The following is a 15,816-nucleotide window of genomic DNA, read 5'->3' as shown; positions in this document are numbered from 1 at the left end:
GATAAGACAAAAAGGTCTGGATAGTGGATGTGGCAGTACCTGGAGGCAGCCCAGTAGAAGAGCGGAAAAATGAAGAAAATCACAAAATATAAACCCTGCAAATAGACATAGAATGACTATGGCAAAAAAGTAAAGATAGTGCCAATAGTAATAGATGCCTTGGGTGCAATCTCAAAACAACTGGAATATTACTTGAACATCATCAGCATTGACAAAATTACCATCAGTCAATTGCAAAAGGCAGCTTTACTTGGAGCAGCTTACATCCTGCAGTGATACCTTTAACACCTTCAGACAACAACATCTGCCTATCCCAGGTTCTTGGAAAGGACTGGATAGGTGGATAAAAATGCCAAATCCAGTCTGAATATCTGGCTGACTGTGCAATAAACCATAATAATAGTTTTGTGGGGAGCTTGCTGCTTTTTTTCCCTCTCTATCCTCACCCCCAGTTATAAAAAGAAAAATAATCCTCCATTGGGATACCAGTTTCAATCCCCTCATCTCTGTATCACATTCACATATATGCTCCATGGCAGGAAGGACATCCATAGCCAATAAAGATCACTAAATATAGTTTATCAATCACATTGCTGCAAATACCTGTCAATATCTTGAGGCCATAGGTCAGCTGACTATCACCTCAATTTAGATCTACCATATATTTTAAGTAAACTATGAGCTTTAAGTGGAACTCAAAATGGAAGCCAATGGGAGCTTTGTGTGTTGCTAATAAATTATTGAAATTTAAAATGTGACATTTATTTAAATGTATTGGCCACCCAACTCTAATGCATTCTGGATAGCATAAAAAACATTTTAAACCCCATAGAAATGGCTAAAAGCATTAAACTAGACACAAACTCCATTTCATCTGAACTTCTTTCAGCTCACAGATGCGGACATACATATTTATCAAATAGATTTTAAGCAGCTAAGACATAAGAAGGGCTAACTGGATAAGACATAAAATTTGGACTGTGCTTTTACATACAGAATGAGCCTTAAATGGTAGTGGTTTTATTTAAAACCAAGCTCTTCTGGAATTCTTATGGTACAATAATAAAAAAGCTTTAACACCGCCTAATTGTCATGTAGCTCAGTATTATCTATTACAGCTGGCTATGGTTCGCTAGCTTTTCAAAACAGATTTTTCTTATTACCTAATAGTTTTTACTGGAAATGTTAAAGCTTTTCATTGGAAATGCTAGGGCTTAAAGCTAGGACCAGCAGAATGTAAAATGTGTTTACAATTCAGCTATGAGACTTACACCAATAGATAACAAAGTTCTACCTGCAGTTACATCTGTTTTTATACAGCTGTTGTTTATTCTGGCCTTTTGTTTCCATACTCCCATTTTTAAAATAGCAATTTTTTTTACTGTCCCACCCAACCTAAAATTAGGTTTTAAGTCCCTGGGGGTAAGGGAACTATGTTTAGTTCCACAAAGTGATTGTGCTTGATAAATTATTATAAATGTATTTCTACTGAGAATCACTTTGGTGTAGTGGTTAAGGTAACAGGCTAGAAACCATAATATCATGTATTCTAATCCCACCTTAGGCGTGAGGTCATCTCAGTGATCTTGGGCCAGTCTCTCTCTCTCTTTCTGTCTCAGCACTAGAAAGGAGGCTATAGCAAACCACTTTTTAAAATGCTGCAGGAACTAGACCAGGCAATTGCCAGGAGTAAACGCTGACTAGAAAGCACAAATAGGTCAGTGGTGTGTCCCGGATTCCGTTCCAACAGTACAGTTGGAACGGCCCCGGTGTCACCCACATGCATGCGCACAGCACGCGCATGCGTTGTAGCATTAAATGACACTTCCGCAAGCCTCTGCGATACTCCAGCTGTTCAGCGGAGCGTTGCGCAAGCATTGTACGTGTCATGCACATGCACAGAAGCACCAAAGGCTTAAAGCACTGGTAAGGAGTACAGAACAATACCCGGTGCTCCGGGCAGGATCCAATGTGCCCGTACCGGGCGTACCGCCTGCAACCCACCACTGAAATATATATATGTACTGCCTATGTGTTATGTGTATGTGTATAAAGAAATAGACCGTCTTCTATTTCTAAGCTCCAAGTTTGAGATGCTTTCTGAAGCCTGCCATTATTTTATCAGCATTCTCCAAAGTTTGAGAAGGTGTTCATACAACTATTTGCAAACATTAACATTGTAACTCAGGCCTGTCAAAGTGGTGGCCCGTGGGCCCAATAGGTCACGTGCAGGCCATGCCCACCCCAGCTCTGCAAAGGCAAAAAATATCACGATACATCATGATCAGCTTGTGACGTAATCAAGTTTGACACCCGTGTTTAACTAAAAGAAACATTCACTGGTATATGGTACATAGCTTGATATAAACCAAGAGTCCCCAATTCCCAGTCCACTGCTGGCCCATGGTTTGTTGGGAACCAGGGCATGCAAGCAGCAGGCAAGTGCATGAGATCACAAAGTTGCATTTGTGTAAGCAGCACATGCACGAAACAATTGCCCCCCTCCCCCGCTGCCGCCACCACCAGTCCACAGAACTGGAAAAGTTGGGGACCGCTGATGTAAACCACGAATAATCCTTTGAATAATCATCAAAATTCAAGTATTCTTTCATGTATGTATGCACAGAATAGCAATAAAATGCAAATATGCAAAGAAATGTTTTTTCATCATTGTACATATTGAAAGGGGGAATCAACAATGCTATTCTTTTTTTTCCCCCAAATGTCCAATTTAGGTCACAGAGGAGCAATATTTCCATCTGGGTATATCATTAGGTCTTTATAAATGACACACTAATAATCTTTTTCATCTTATACTGCTGTAGCTAAGACTGAGTAAATGCATTAGCCAATGTATCTGATTATTGGCCATCCATTACCATGTAAAATTACCCATATTTAGAGAGGGGGAAATCAATTGATTCAAAGAAGTTTCCATAAGTCTTACCTTTCAAATATTTGTATTCTTTTACAATAAAATTTCTAACAAGAATCATTTTGAGGCATGCTTCTTTTCATGAGGTTCTCAGCTTCCTTTATTTAATTTTAACATCACAACTCATCTGTGAAGATTACGAATTTGATTTCTATTTACAAATGAAAAACTGAGACTGACACTTCTTGGCATGTTCATCCTCCAAACCCTGGATCTTAATCTAATATTGTTTGGCGACATACATGAGGTCTCAGGTATGCAAAGCATGGGATATTCCAACCCGTGAGTAAGACGGGTGGGTGGGTGGGCAACTAATTGCTAGATATGAGCTTCAGTCAAACTGCCATCATGATGGGCAGGGCCAAGGGGTAGGGATGTGACATTCTGGGAAACAACAGCAGCCTATCAGCAGTTTCCCAGCTGGTGGCCTTTTGCCTATAGATCAGCCAGTTGCATCCACAGAGATGGGGGAGGATCTGGCTTTCTATAAAATGTTTGGCAACACCTGATCTAAAGTATTCGCTGTCCCTCCCACATTATGTCATCTTCAACTTTCTAAGCATCCCAACCAGAGGTGGATTCCTATGGGTTTGGACCGATTTGGCTGAACCGGTAGTGATATGGCAGCCTGGGTCGCTGGAACCAGCAGCGGCCCAGGCCTGCCACACACCCCTAACCAGTTCTCCTATGGGGCCACCATCTTGATTTTCGGTTCTGCACATGCGCAGAACAATTCTAATTGCACAAATTTAATTTTATTTCTTGTTTTAACATTTTGTGCATGCACAGACTTATTTTGTGCAAATGCGCAGACCTATTTTGTGCAAATGTGCACATGCCCAGAGCTTGTATCTGGTGTGCACATGCGCGAGGCAAGCACACACGAGCAAAACTTTTGCACGCACTGAACCGGCAGTAATGCCGGGAGCAACCCACCCCTGAACCCAACTTTTTCATTTCAAATTATTAATAAAAACATGGAATGGCCCAGGGTCATATGTCCAACATGATGCATAAAGAGAAAATTGACTGACACACAGAGCATGTGATGTAACATTTGGCACACCAAACAAATTTGGCCAAATTGTGATGGAAGTAAACCATTGCTTCAACAATTTTGGGGTTGGGAAAGTGGGCAAACCTTTGTGGACATTGTATGGTTATAAGAATAGGGGAATGACAAAGCACTTTTTAATGGCTGCAAGGAAATTTGAGGTTAGTACTATTGGTGGCAGCTTTTTGATAGAACAGCTGTGTGAAGCCTATGTGGAGGTTTAACATACTTACTGTACTGTTTATGTTTAAATGACCTTGCTGCCAAGTTTTAGTGACATAATCTGGGGTGCCTTCTGGGAACCACAGAAAAGAAGTTGGGCTACCTTTCTTGACTCGGAATTTGACTCAGAATTTCAATACTAAAGAATTATAGCATTGACAAAATTAGAATAGGGAATAGTTCTCTGTTTCCTGCTCTTAGGGCAACATATGATCATTAAGGCTCAGGGAGGAGGGCTACCAAACATTGCTACTATAGAATTAGTGTTCATTAACAGGAAACATCATCATTTCGAAGTTTCTTGTGTGCTTTCCAGATGAATATGAATTCCAACACATTTATGCTGAAAAAGATTTGACACTTCCCAGCAGCCACTCAAGTTTAAATTTGATCTCCATCAAAATCTTCTTTCATGTCCCTCAAGACTCTCTTTGAAGCATCTGTTTTTACCATTTCTGGCACTGATGCCACTAAGTAGTAGTGAAGCTTCAACATGTCTTGCCAAGTGCTTTGTGACAAAACTAACAGATGCTTTATGAATGTTCTCACCTTTAACAAACCATTTACTACATTGTAATGTGGAGGAGGCTTGTACTGGATTCAGTGCTAATGCTTGGGAAAAAAGAGGAAAACTTTTCATTACTGATCCTTATTTTCAATGGAGGCATTAACTTTTTAGATCCTATAAATCCTACTTAATATTTAGATTAAACAGATACTTTCAGCAATTGTGGAAAGACTGAGGGATGGGTGAAAGTAGAAGGAATTAATCTACAGTTATTTGACATGTAATTGGAGTTTCTCCATCTCCTACCCATATACAATTTTTTCCAGATGGTAATTCTGTGTGGAGGTAAAGCTCACCATGGTAAGTTGGCACCTTAAAATTTTAATTATTGGCTTTAGTTGCAGTGACCTAAGTAACATCACTTTACTGGCACGCTAGTGCCAAAGAGCAGGCAAGTTCCAATGCCCATCCTAATTGGGTCACTATGAATTTTAAACAAATTCATTAAAAAAATAAGACAACAGGAAGCAACAGCCTCTCAAAAATTTCTGAGGTGAAATTCTGAGAATCTGCCACCAACTCACCACTGTATTTACATTAGATGGCTACTGAGTGAGTCAACTGTATCATGTAAACATAGTTCCCAAAATTAGAAATAGCACTAGAGATCACTCCAGAAGCTATTACTAGCCAAAACTAGGATTCATTCCATTCATGGTGATTTTTTTAACATGTGACTGTACACAGGCAAAGGAGTTGTGGTTTTTTTGCCTGTAGGTAAATCATGTTTATATGACCCAGGCCAAGGAATTTGTCTCAATATTCCCACTGAGCCCAAATAGGTAAATTATTCTTACAAAATAACTATTGTTTTGTTAAAAAAAGTAAAATAGCAGCCTCCGCTGGGAGGCATCAAAAAGCAATTGGTGAAATGAAGATGCTTCTCTCTTCAATTCATATTGTTTACTTCAGGGTAAGCAAGGCCCTGTTGGAGCATTTCTCACCTTTTCTTGAGAAACGAGTTAACTAAACTGATTAACTAAAATCTGATTTGGCTAGTCTAAAACTCCGCAATCGAAGTTCCACCTCTTTGAACATGCTTGCCATGTAGATGTGTGACCCATAGGTCTCCCTGAAGAAAACAGTACCTTAGTGGACCATTCCTGCCCCTCATGTACAGACTGGATCTAAAGATTTAGCAATATGCATTCACAGATTCCAGTGGAGTTTCTGCCTGACACATACAGAAGCCATACAAATATCCTTTATCCATCTGGATCAGGACGGCTGCAGCCAGATAGGCTCCTTTTTAAAGACAATTTCACTTGTTCACTTGTTATCGCTTGTTATCACTTGTTCTAGGAGCATCATATGGAATAATGATTTGAAGCAGAAAGGATTTGCAAACAGAATAAACAGACCAGCCTATCAGTGCATGGGATAAATATTTACCTCACTGTTTTATTCAAAAGGCACCTTAAGGAAGTGTTTGGCCTGTGTAATCTAAAAGCTTTAGATCCAAGGCAGCTGCTTTACTGAACAGTGGAGCCACAAGAACTTTAATAGGATGTAAACTATAAAAAGCAATAATGTAGCATAACAAAGAGCATGTTTGCCTCAACACCCTTTGCCACAGTGTTCAAGACAATCCCCAAAATTTTGATTCAGAAGATGGGCTTCTAACATCTGCATAGCATCACCTGAAGAAGCTGAGGCTTTCTTTCTCCCCCTCCCATCTCCCCTGCCTCCCCTCCCCTTCCCACAGCTCATCTGAATCCACAGACCAACCTTCTGCGTGATGCAGCACAAGGAAGACCGATTCCTCTGAGATGATGTACTTGTGCAGAGCCACCATGTTGGGTACACTGCGGGGGATGATGGTCTTTCTCTTCCTGCTGCACTCGCTACTTTTTCTTAGACCCTGACAGAGAACAGAAAGGTCAGTTGTACCCTCAGTTGCCTTTGGAGCATGCTGTGCTCTGTGCTTATCAACCAAACTAATCTATCCAAGTTACTCCAGGCTTCAGAGAAACCACTCATCTGCTGTTCTGTGCCCCTCAGTCCCCTGAGGCCCTGCTGATGGCATCTGGCGCACATCCAGAGAACAGAAGATGGCACAAAGCTGCCATTAAAATCAATTACATGGGTCAATGTTTTCATTAGAATCTCTCACAAACCAAGTCATCAGAATGACACTCAGTTATTTCTCTACGACCTTTTTCCCCCAGATATCTCTTGAGGGGGAGGGGCAGGGAGGGCAGGGGCTGTGCTTTAAGGATGAAAGCAAACCACTAAATCCATTCACATTCCAAAGGCCGTCTTGCCCCACCTTCCATTTGATGGACTCGAGTGTGCATACATTTCCATTGGGTCGAAGGGAAGATAGACTGGTAATGTGGTTTTGTTTCCTGAAGGTGTTATAGATTTTTAAAGATGGCACACATTAAAAAAAAAACCTTATTAAAAAAAAAAGCACTGCGGATAAATAAAGTGTGGGTGAATTACCGAAGATGACAATTAGTTTTCACATGACCTCCAGCTATTGCTGGGGGGGGGGAACCCAGCCCTAATTCTCTTCGTCTCTTGGCAATGTCAAGAGGAGGAATGTAATAAAACAAATGCAATAAAACAAAAATATGCATTACTACTATGCAAATGTTCCAGCTAACCTTCCGCTTTGTTTAGTGACCTAACCGTGCTCATTCAGCTTTATTATTTGATAATAGGAAATGGAGAAAGAGATGCGGGATTGCCATTCTCTCATCTCATACATTGTTTGTGGCTGGCCTTGTCATCTTCATGCCGCTTCCAAATTTGCAAATTAAACAAAGGCTTCTTCAAGTGGGAAAGTATTAGATGAATAGAAATAGAAAACTCTAAAGCAGTAGAGGCTCCAATATATTGGCAAAGGCATCATGAAGGGTGGAAGCTTTGTGATATATCCTATAGATGGGGAGTGATCTCCCTGATATTGTAGTACCACAACTTGTAGCAATCTCAACCAACACGGCCAACAATGAGGAATTCTAAGAAAGCAAAGTAAGGTGGGCTGGGGAAACAAAGGAAAACAACAGCTATGTATAAAGCCCCATAAATGAGTACAGTAATGGCCCCTGAATTATCTCCTCTCCCATTCATTGTAATCATGAATCATGGCAAACTAAGCACTACAAGTGCTGGGAGAGAGTGAAGAATTACTTTAATGTCAATATTTACTACTTCCACTATTGAACTGACCTAGATATTTCAGTGAAGAAAATGTAAACTATGCCATGGGACACTGACTGTAACAACTCCCTTTCCTTTGATGGTCAAAGCAGAAATAAGTGTTGCCAATAGCAGAAATCATGTATTAGTTCTGTAGCCTGCCACTGAAGATTAACAAATAAAACACAAACTTCATAAACCTGACTGATGACATTCTGCATTCTGGATTTTGTGGACGGAAGTCTAAGCAGTGAGAAACAGGTCACCATTGGCAAAGTGAATGATTTAGGAAAAATAACAACTTACCTTCAATATATATGTCTGTTGCGTCCTAGTATCCATTACAAGCAAAACCTAAATGGAAGAAGTAATTGAAATTAATCCAATCTGTCAGAATTTTAAGTTATAGGTATTAATATTTCCTAATGATTAGAAATATAAGTCTCTAAAATGGACTTGACAGGAGGAATATGCATAACAATTAATTTCTTTTTTTATAAGATATGATAGCTTAATCAATGAATCAGTTAGCCTGATTATTTAAAAGTAAATCAGTAATACTATCAATTAAAATCTATCTCTAATTAGCAGAAGCATATTTTAAGCAGTTAATTATTGTGAATGAAATACTTATAGGCATTAAAAATGGCAGGAGAAAAAGCATGGGCATCCTTGTAATCTCACGCAATAGAACATTTGCTATGTTATTTAAAAACAAAAGGATGACATGAAAATAACAGCGTTTTTTACTTTCAAAATTATTTTCACCTGCAAATGTATGCAGTTCCAAGAACAGTTCATTGACAAATCTTGTAAGCTTAGTCAATTTAGAAAAAACGCATGAAAGCCCTCAAAGTTTGCTATTGCTATTCTTTGGACCCAGCTTACATACCGCACCAGAATTAAAGTTTTATGTATCATTCTGTAAGGCACAGCAAGCAGCCCTGAAGTTTCTTATGCTACCCATCTCATGTAGAACTTTTAAATGTAAACAAGATGCAGTGAGAACTGTCAACTTACTTACCTATAGAACAGCTTGGATTAATATATGGCCAAAAGCTAACCATGCTTACTAGTCAAAATCCTGTCCCAGTGCCTGGAGTCTAATGGAGTCTGGCGGAGGTGGAATGGTCTTAAATTCATTCTTAAAAAGACAATGAGCAAGTGGCAACCTCTAAGGTTCTTTGCACAGATATATCTGGTGCATTTATGCTCATTTATCATTTGGGAAGACCTATTCATGGTCAATCAAACTTTAGAGACCTCTCACTCGAGCTACTACATGCAATATGCTCTACGTGGGGCTTCTCTTTAAAACCATGCGGAAGCTTTAATTCATGGGTGTCCAATCTTTCGGCTTGCCTGGGCTGCATTGAGTGAAGAGGAATTGTTTTGGGCTGTATATAAAGCATATATAATAAAGCTAAAGCACTGCATATGAATCACACAATAGTGTTAAACATTTACAATCTTGTGGGGCTGCTGTCCAGGGCCGCATGAAGGCCAAGGGGCAATGGGATGCACACACCTGCTTTAAATTGTCCTGAATGCAATAAGCAAGTGCTTACATGGGTATATCTCATTTCATCCACCTGATACCTTTACTGCATGAGTTGTACTAGTTACTAGTACATCTGGTACTAGTTACTAGTACATCTGGTACTAGTTACTAGTACAGCTGGTACTAGTTACTAGTACATCTGGTACTAGTTACTAGTACAGCTGGTACTAGTTACTAGTACAGCTGGTACTAGTTGGGTTTCAGATGTAATTCAGTGTGTTGATGGCCTCCTAGAGCAGTATTTTTCAACTTTGGCAACTTTCAGATGTGTGAACTTCACTCCAAGAATTTGTGACTGGGAATTCTGCAAGTTGAGATCCATGTATCTGAAAGTTGCTAAAGTTGAGAAATGATGTCCTAAAGAATTCCTCCTATCTTGGGGCCTAGACACTAGCAGGACTATGACTGCCTCTGCCTGTCCACTGAAATCTGCCAGGATCACCAATCTCCAATCACATGAGCAAAGCAATGCCATCTTGCAGGACTTTGGAAACCGGCTTTCCTTGAAGCTATTGCTTGCCCTCTGGAACAACATCCCCCCCCCCCCCAAAGCCCTTATGATTCTGACCATGTGGACATTTAGGAAAGTTATTAAGATCTAGCTTTTATCAACAATCCCCATAAGAAGACGATTTGTAACCCTGCTGATGTGTATTGTTTGTATTATTGCTTCCCAATGTGGATGGTTTTTGTTTGCTATTTTAAACTGTTATTTTATCTTTACAAACCACCTAGTGTTTTTCTGGCAATTAAGCCAGCATTGTTTTTCTTTTTAGCATTTGCCCTGCTTAGTTGTAGGCTCCACTTTGCCTACTTCACACAGTGAAGCCACCAATGCACAATGCAAAAGGGTTTGTTCTGCAACTGCCTTGTATGTTATCTCCTGAAGGACATACTGTATAGCTTGGGAACAGTCTTAGCCCCACAATTTCTCCTCACACAGCAATTGTGTCATGCTTGGAACTGGGCTGCAGAAATAGCAGTTCTTACCTCAAACCAGCCCAGCCAACATAGGTATTTCTCATTTCTAATGTTCTGGTTTAATTTAACACACACTGGGATAATGATAAGTGATCGATACTGCTCCCACAATGTATTTTAATGGATCAATGACAAAGGTTGCTTATGTGTTGCTGCAACACCAAAAAGGGATATATTAACCCACTCAACTGTAGAGATTCTCAGTCATCCAGGTCATGGTTGTCACAGAGATGCTTTTTCAGGAGGTAACTGGACTTTCTTGTTTTTCTTTGAAGATGTTTCGCTTCTCATCCAAGAAGCTTCATCCGCTCTGACTGGGTGATGACAGCTGGTCATTTGCATCCTTTTAGAGGCTTGTTCAAGCACTTGCAGGTTTATCTGTATCCTCGGGATCTTCAAAAACAAACAAACAAAAAAGTCCAGTTGCCTCCTGAAAAACCACCATTGGGACAGCGATGACCTGGATGCAGGGATGAGTTCTAGCCAGCGTTACTGCCGGTTTTCTCGTGCACGCAATGTGCGCACGTGCACTGGATGCATGCTGTGCGCTCATGCGCAGTTCAATGGAAATTGTTCTGTGCATGTGCAGAACTCCAAAAAAAGATGGCAGCGGTGACCAGGGAACTGGTTCGGGGGCACGGCCAGCCTGGGTCAGTTTCAGTTTCAGTTTATTGGTCTTGTATGCCGCCCACTCCCGAAGGACTCCGGGCGGCTTACAATAAACAGGGGAAGGGGATAAATAGACAAAACAACATTTTAAAATACACAACATTCATAGTTACCGTGGGGCTGGATGCTTCAACAGCCCCCCGGCCTGCCGGAGCAGCCAGGACTTAGTGGCTTTGCGGAAGGCCGGGAGAATAGTAAGGGTCCGGATCTCCACAGGGAGCTCGTTCCAGAGGGCTGGAGCTGCAACAGAGAAGGCTCTCCCCCGGGGAGTCGCCAGCCGACATTGGCTGGCAGATGGGATCCGGAGAAGGCCTAGTCTGTGCGATCTGATCGGTCTATGGGAGGTAATTGGCAGGAGGCGGTCTCTCAGGTACCCAGGTCCGATGCCATGTAGGGCTTTATAAGTAACGACTAGCACCTTGAAGCGAGTCCGGAGACTAATGGGTAGCCAGTGCAGCTCACGGAGGATAGGTGTAACGTGGGTGTATGTGGGTGCACCCACAATCGTTCGCGCGGCTGCGTTCTGGACTAGCTGAAGTCTTCGAACACTCTTCAAGGACAGCCCCATGTAGAGCACGTTACAGTAATACAGTCTTGAGGTCACGAGGGCGTGAGTGACTATCTGAAGGGCCTCCTGATCCAGGTAGGGTCGCAATTGGTGCACCAGGCGAACCTGGGGAAAGGTCCCCCTGGTCACAGCCGACAAATGGTGTTCTAAAGTCAGCTGGGGATCCAGGAGGACTCCCAAATTGTGAACCCTCTCTGAGGGGCGTATAATTTCACCCCCCAGCCTGAGAGATGGAATACTCGGCCAATCTTTGGGAGGGAACATCAATAGCCACTCAGACTTGTCGGGATTGAGTGCAAGCTTGTTCATACCCATCCAGACCCTGACACACTGGCACATCACTTCTACCGCTTCACTGAGTTGGCACGGGGCGGACAGATACAACTGCGTATCGTCCGCATATTGATGGTATTTAATCCCGTGCCGGCGTATGATCTCACCCAGCGGCTTCATGTAGATGTTAAACAGAAGGGGGGGCAGGACCGAACCCTGTGGCACCCCATAATTGAGGGGTCTTGGGGTCGACCTCTGCCCTCCGACCAACACCGACTGCAACCTGTCCAAGAGGTAGGAGGAGAACCACCGAAGAACGGTGCCTCCCACTCCCACCTCCCGCAACCGTCGCAGAAGGATACCATGGTCGATGGTATCGAAGGCCGCTGAGAGGTCAAGGAGCACAAGAATAGAGGGGTGACCCCTATCCCTGGCTCGCCAGAGATCATCGATCAGCGCGACCACAGCAGTTTCCGTGCTGTAACCAGGCCTGAAACCCGACTGAAATGAATCCAGATAATCGGTTTCATCCAAGGACCGTCGGAGTTGAGAGGCCACCACTTTCTCAACAACCTTCCCTACAAAGGGCAGGTTGGAGACTGGACGATAGTTGCTCAAAATGGCTGGGTCCAGAGAAGGTTTCTTCAGGAGGGGTCTCACCACCGCATCCTTTAGGAGGAGCGGGAAAATTCCCTCCCGGAGAGAGGTGTTACCACGCTGCTCCAGGAAGTAAGGTAAAAGGTAAAGGTTCCCTTCGCATATATGTGCTTCCTGATTCTAGGAGGTGGTGCTCATCTCCATTTCAAAGATAAAGAGCCAGCCCTGTCCATGGTCATGTGGCCTGGATGATTAAATGCCGAAGGCGCACGAAACACTGTTACCTTCCCACCAAAGGTGGTTCCTATTTTTCTACCTGCATTTTTACATGTTTTCAAACTGCTAGGTTGGCAGAAGATGGGACAAGTAACGGGAGCTCACTCCATTATGCGGCACTAGGGATTCGAACCGCTGAACTGCTGACCTTTCTGATCAACAAGTTCAGCTTTTGAGCCACTGAGCCACTGCATCCCTTCAGGAAGGATAGTACTCCTAACAGTGGTTTCTGGTTTGATTACAATGTGTTGCCAGACCATTGCTAAGGAAATCTGACTATATCAGAGGTAAAGCATACTGTGGAATAGGACCAAAGAGTGATAAAATCTAACCTAGGCCTGTAATATAAACTCATCTCAGGAAAAAAAAAATTACAATAACTCTGAACATGAGTTTTTTAATTTGCAGGATGATAAAGGCTTATCTGATCTTAAATCCAATATATGTATATTGCGCATACACACATGTGCAGAATTGCACAACACGTGTGGCTACGCATATGTAGAATTAGGAAATATTTCCGTAATAATGCTGCCTATTATGAATATGAATTTACACATGCCAAAGGAAAAGAAGCATGTTTTAAACGTGTGTTTATGTCATAAATTGAGAAATTTTCATCAAGACAGTAAATGAAGACAACTTTAAAATTGACTAGGAACTGATAGGATAAATCATAAGAAGACAATTGAGAAGAAGACAAGTCCCTCTTTAGTCACAAGACATGGAGTGGATGACATGCCAAATTAAAATAGATAAAAATGGTTAAAAATGATGCATCAATTTTCCTAGGGACTTTGTCTTTTCAACCAAGTTTATTTGCAGCTAGCTAACATTCACATTGAGGTAGTAAATACAAGAACATATGTGATTTTTTTTTAATGTGCCCTTTGACTGTCAATTTTTCCCAAACAGGTGTTGGTTAAATGATTATAAATTGGCCCCTGGATACACCTCTTCAACTGAGCCGTACAGGACTGGAGATAATATAATTAGAGTAAAAACATCAGGCTGGTGAATGCTTTCCATCTGTTTGGCAATAATATTTAGTTAACAATAGTCTTTAAAAAGAAGCACCTTCAACTTCCCTTCTTAAAGTTATTTATAGAGCCATTCTTAACACCCCAGCACTCTTGCTAACAAGAGCTTTAGACACTTGGAAATTATTAGCCATACGGCTAATAGCATGAAGAAACGTCTGTACACAGCATCTGCAGCTCTCCAAATTTACACCAAGCAACCTCATTTTAGAGTCATTTCTTAATGAATGGGCTTACGACTCTGCATTAATATTATCATTGCATACACAAAAGATCATAAGGAGCCAAGCATTTAAACAAAACAAAAAAAAACCAACACTGGGCTAATCGGTAGTGAAGCCATCAGCATAAAGGACAGAATAATCACTTCTTTAACCCTCAAGAGGGCTAGATCATTTATAGGGTAGAATACACAATTTAATAACACTGCTCATGGCTTTGCTCACCTTTCTAAAGACAAAAATCTAATTTGAACTAATTTGATATGACCGTCTTCCCAATCAAAAGCACCCAACACAGACTTTCATTTCAGGATAAAACAACAGCTATAGCCAAGCCATCATGAAATAATTACCTTTGATAAGCATATCATTATTGGGATGGTTACAATTAAAAGAAAGCTTCTTTTAATTCCACGTATTTGTTTATCTACATTTACCTACTATGCAGCTAAGCTTTAATTGAATATGTTGTCTAAGCAGGAGTCAGTCACAAACAGATCATAAGCTATATCAGGGTACTTTTTCTTAGCTGCTTCAGAATCCCAGAGAATAACCTTGAGTGTAGTTCACACATCCTATTCTAGTCAAATGTGGAGTTACCATTTATGGTTGGTTTGCCAGCCTATGGTTTGATACAATTTCTCTGTGATGGTGGATGCCATAGATGCCTCTATAAAAAATAGGATGCCAATAGGATGCCCTTGTCAGAGACAGCAAATGAGAAAAAGTGAACTGAGAAGATTGCTCATCTTTTCCTTATTTCATTTTTTTAATGACTGAATACACTGTTTACCAAAGAAGTGTGGAAAGATATTGTTAGGTGCATTATTAGGTGTATTCACATATCCTGGTACAGTGGAGAACTTGTAGAGGAGCTGCAGTGGTGCAGTGGTCAGAGCACAGTACTGCAGGTTACTTCTGCTGATCACCGGCTGCCAGCAGTTTGGCAGATCGAATCTCACCAGGCTCAAGGCTGACTCAGCCCTCCATCCTTCCGAGCTGGGTAAAATGAGGACTCAGATTGTTGGGGGCAATATGTTGACTCTGTAAACCGCTTAGAGAGGACTATAAAGCACTATGAAGCAGTATATAAGTCTAAGTGCTAGTGCTAGCCCTTCTACCTCCCAAAAATAGTTTGCACTCTGAATTCCCATCCACCTAACCAGCACAACCAAAACAACTGTAGACTTACAACATCTGGATTACAGAGATTCTTTACCTATTGTAGTGCTACATGTATCAAAATAATAAGGAGAGAGGAAGGTTCCCTACATCAGGGCAAACCATCTGTCCATCTGTTCTGTTAATGCCTACTCCTACTATCAGCAACTCTCCACGATGTTGGGCAAAAATCTTGTGCATCCTAAAATAACTGATTCTTTTAAATGAAGATGCTACAACTTATTTAAGATTTTTAAAATGCATAGTAGATAACCCATAATTCATCTCTGATCCCTTTCTGCAGTTAGCCCTCACTGCAACACATATCTCTGAAGAAACCTCCATAACTACTACTTGTCCTTATCCTGAAGCAGATAACAATTTACTGGAAGGGCTAGAAAGGAAAACCCAACCCAATGCCATGCTCTTGCAGTGCTTTATTGCTATTATTATGTTACTGGGAATCATGCAACCAGACTGACTTGCAAATCAGTAAGAGCTAACGTTTGCTCAACCTGCTTAAAGTCAGTCAATGTTTTCCTG

At 41.4% G+C, this 15,816-nt stretch overlaps 1 protein-coding gene across 3 annotated transcripts in view; it reads right to left on the bottom strand.

The window, feature by feature from the left end:
• Nucleotides 1-15,816, bottom strand: part of RPS6KC1 (ribosomal protein S6 kinase C1) — a 103,809-nt gene that overhangs the window by 30,587 nt on the left and 57,406 nt on the right. For all 3 annotated transcript variants that reach the window (XM_087717777.1, XM_014073642.2, XM_087717776.1), the window contains 2 exons: nucleotides 8,233-8,280; nucleotides 6,508-6,640 (listed from right to left, as the gene is read on the bottom strand). In XM_087717777.1, coding sequence (XP_087573903.1) covers nucleotides 6,508-6,640; nucleotides 8,233-8,280 — 181 coding nt within the window. The remainder of the gene's footprint in view (nucleotides 1-6,507; nucleotides 6,641-8,232; nucleotides 8,281-15,816) is intronic.

This window comes from Thamnophis sirtalis, unplaced genomic scaffold, assembly GCF_051295495.1.
Source record: "Thamnophis sirtalis isolate CommonGarterSnake01/CBP01778 unplaced genomic scaffold, rThaSir2_p1.2 scaffold_6, whole genome shotgun sequence".
NCBI classification, from domain to species: Eukaryota; Metazoa; Chordata; class Lepidosauria; order Squamata; family Natricidae; genus Thamnophis; species Thamnophis sirtalis.
Note: the sequence above shows the minus strand (reverse complement) of the source record. Positions and strands in the feature narration are given on the sequence as shown.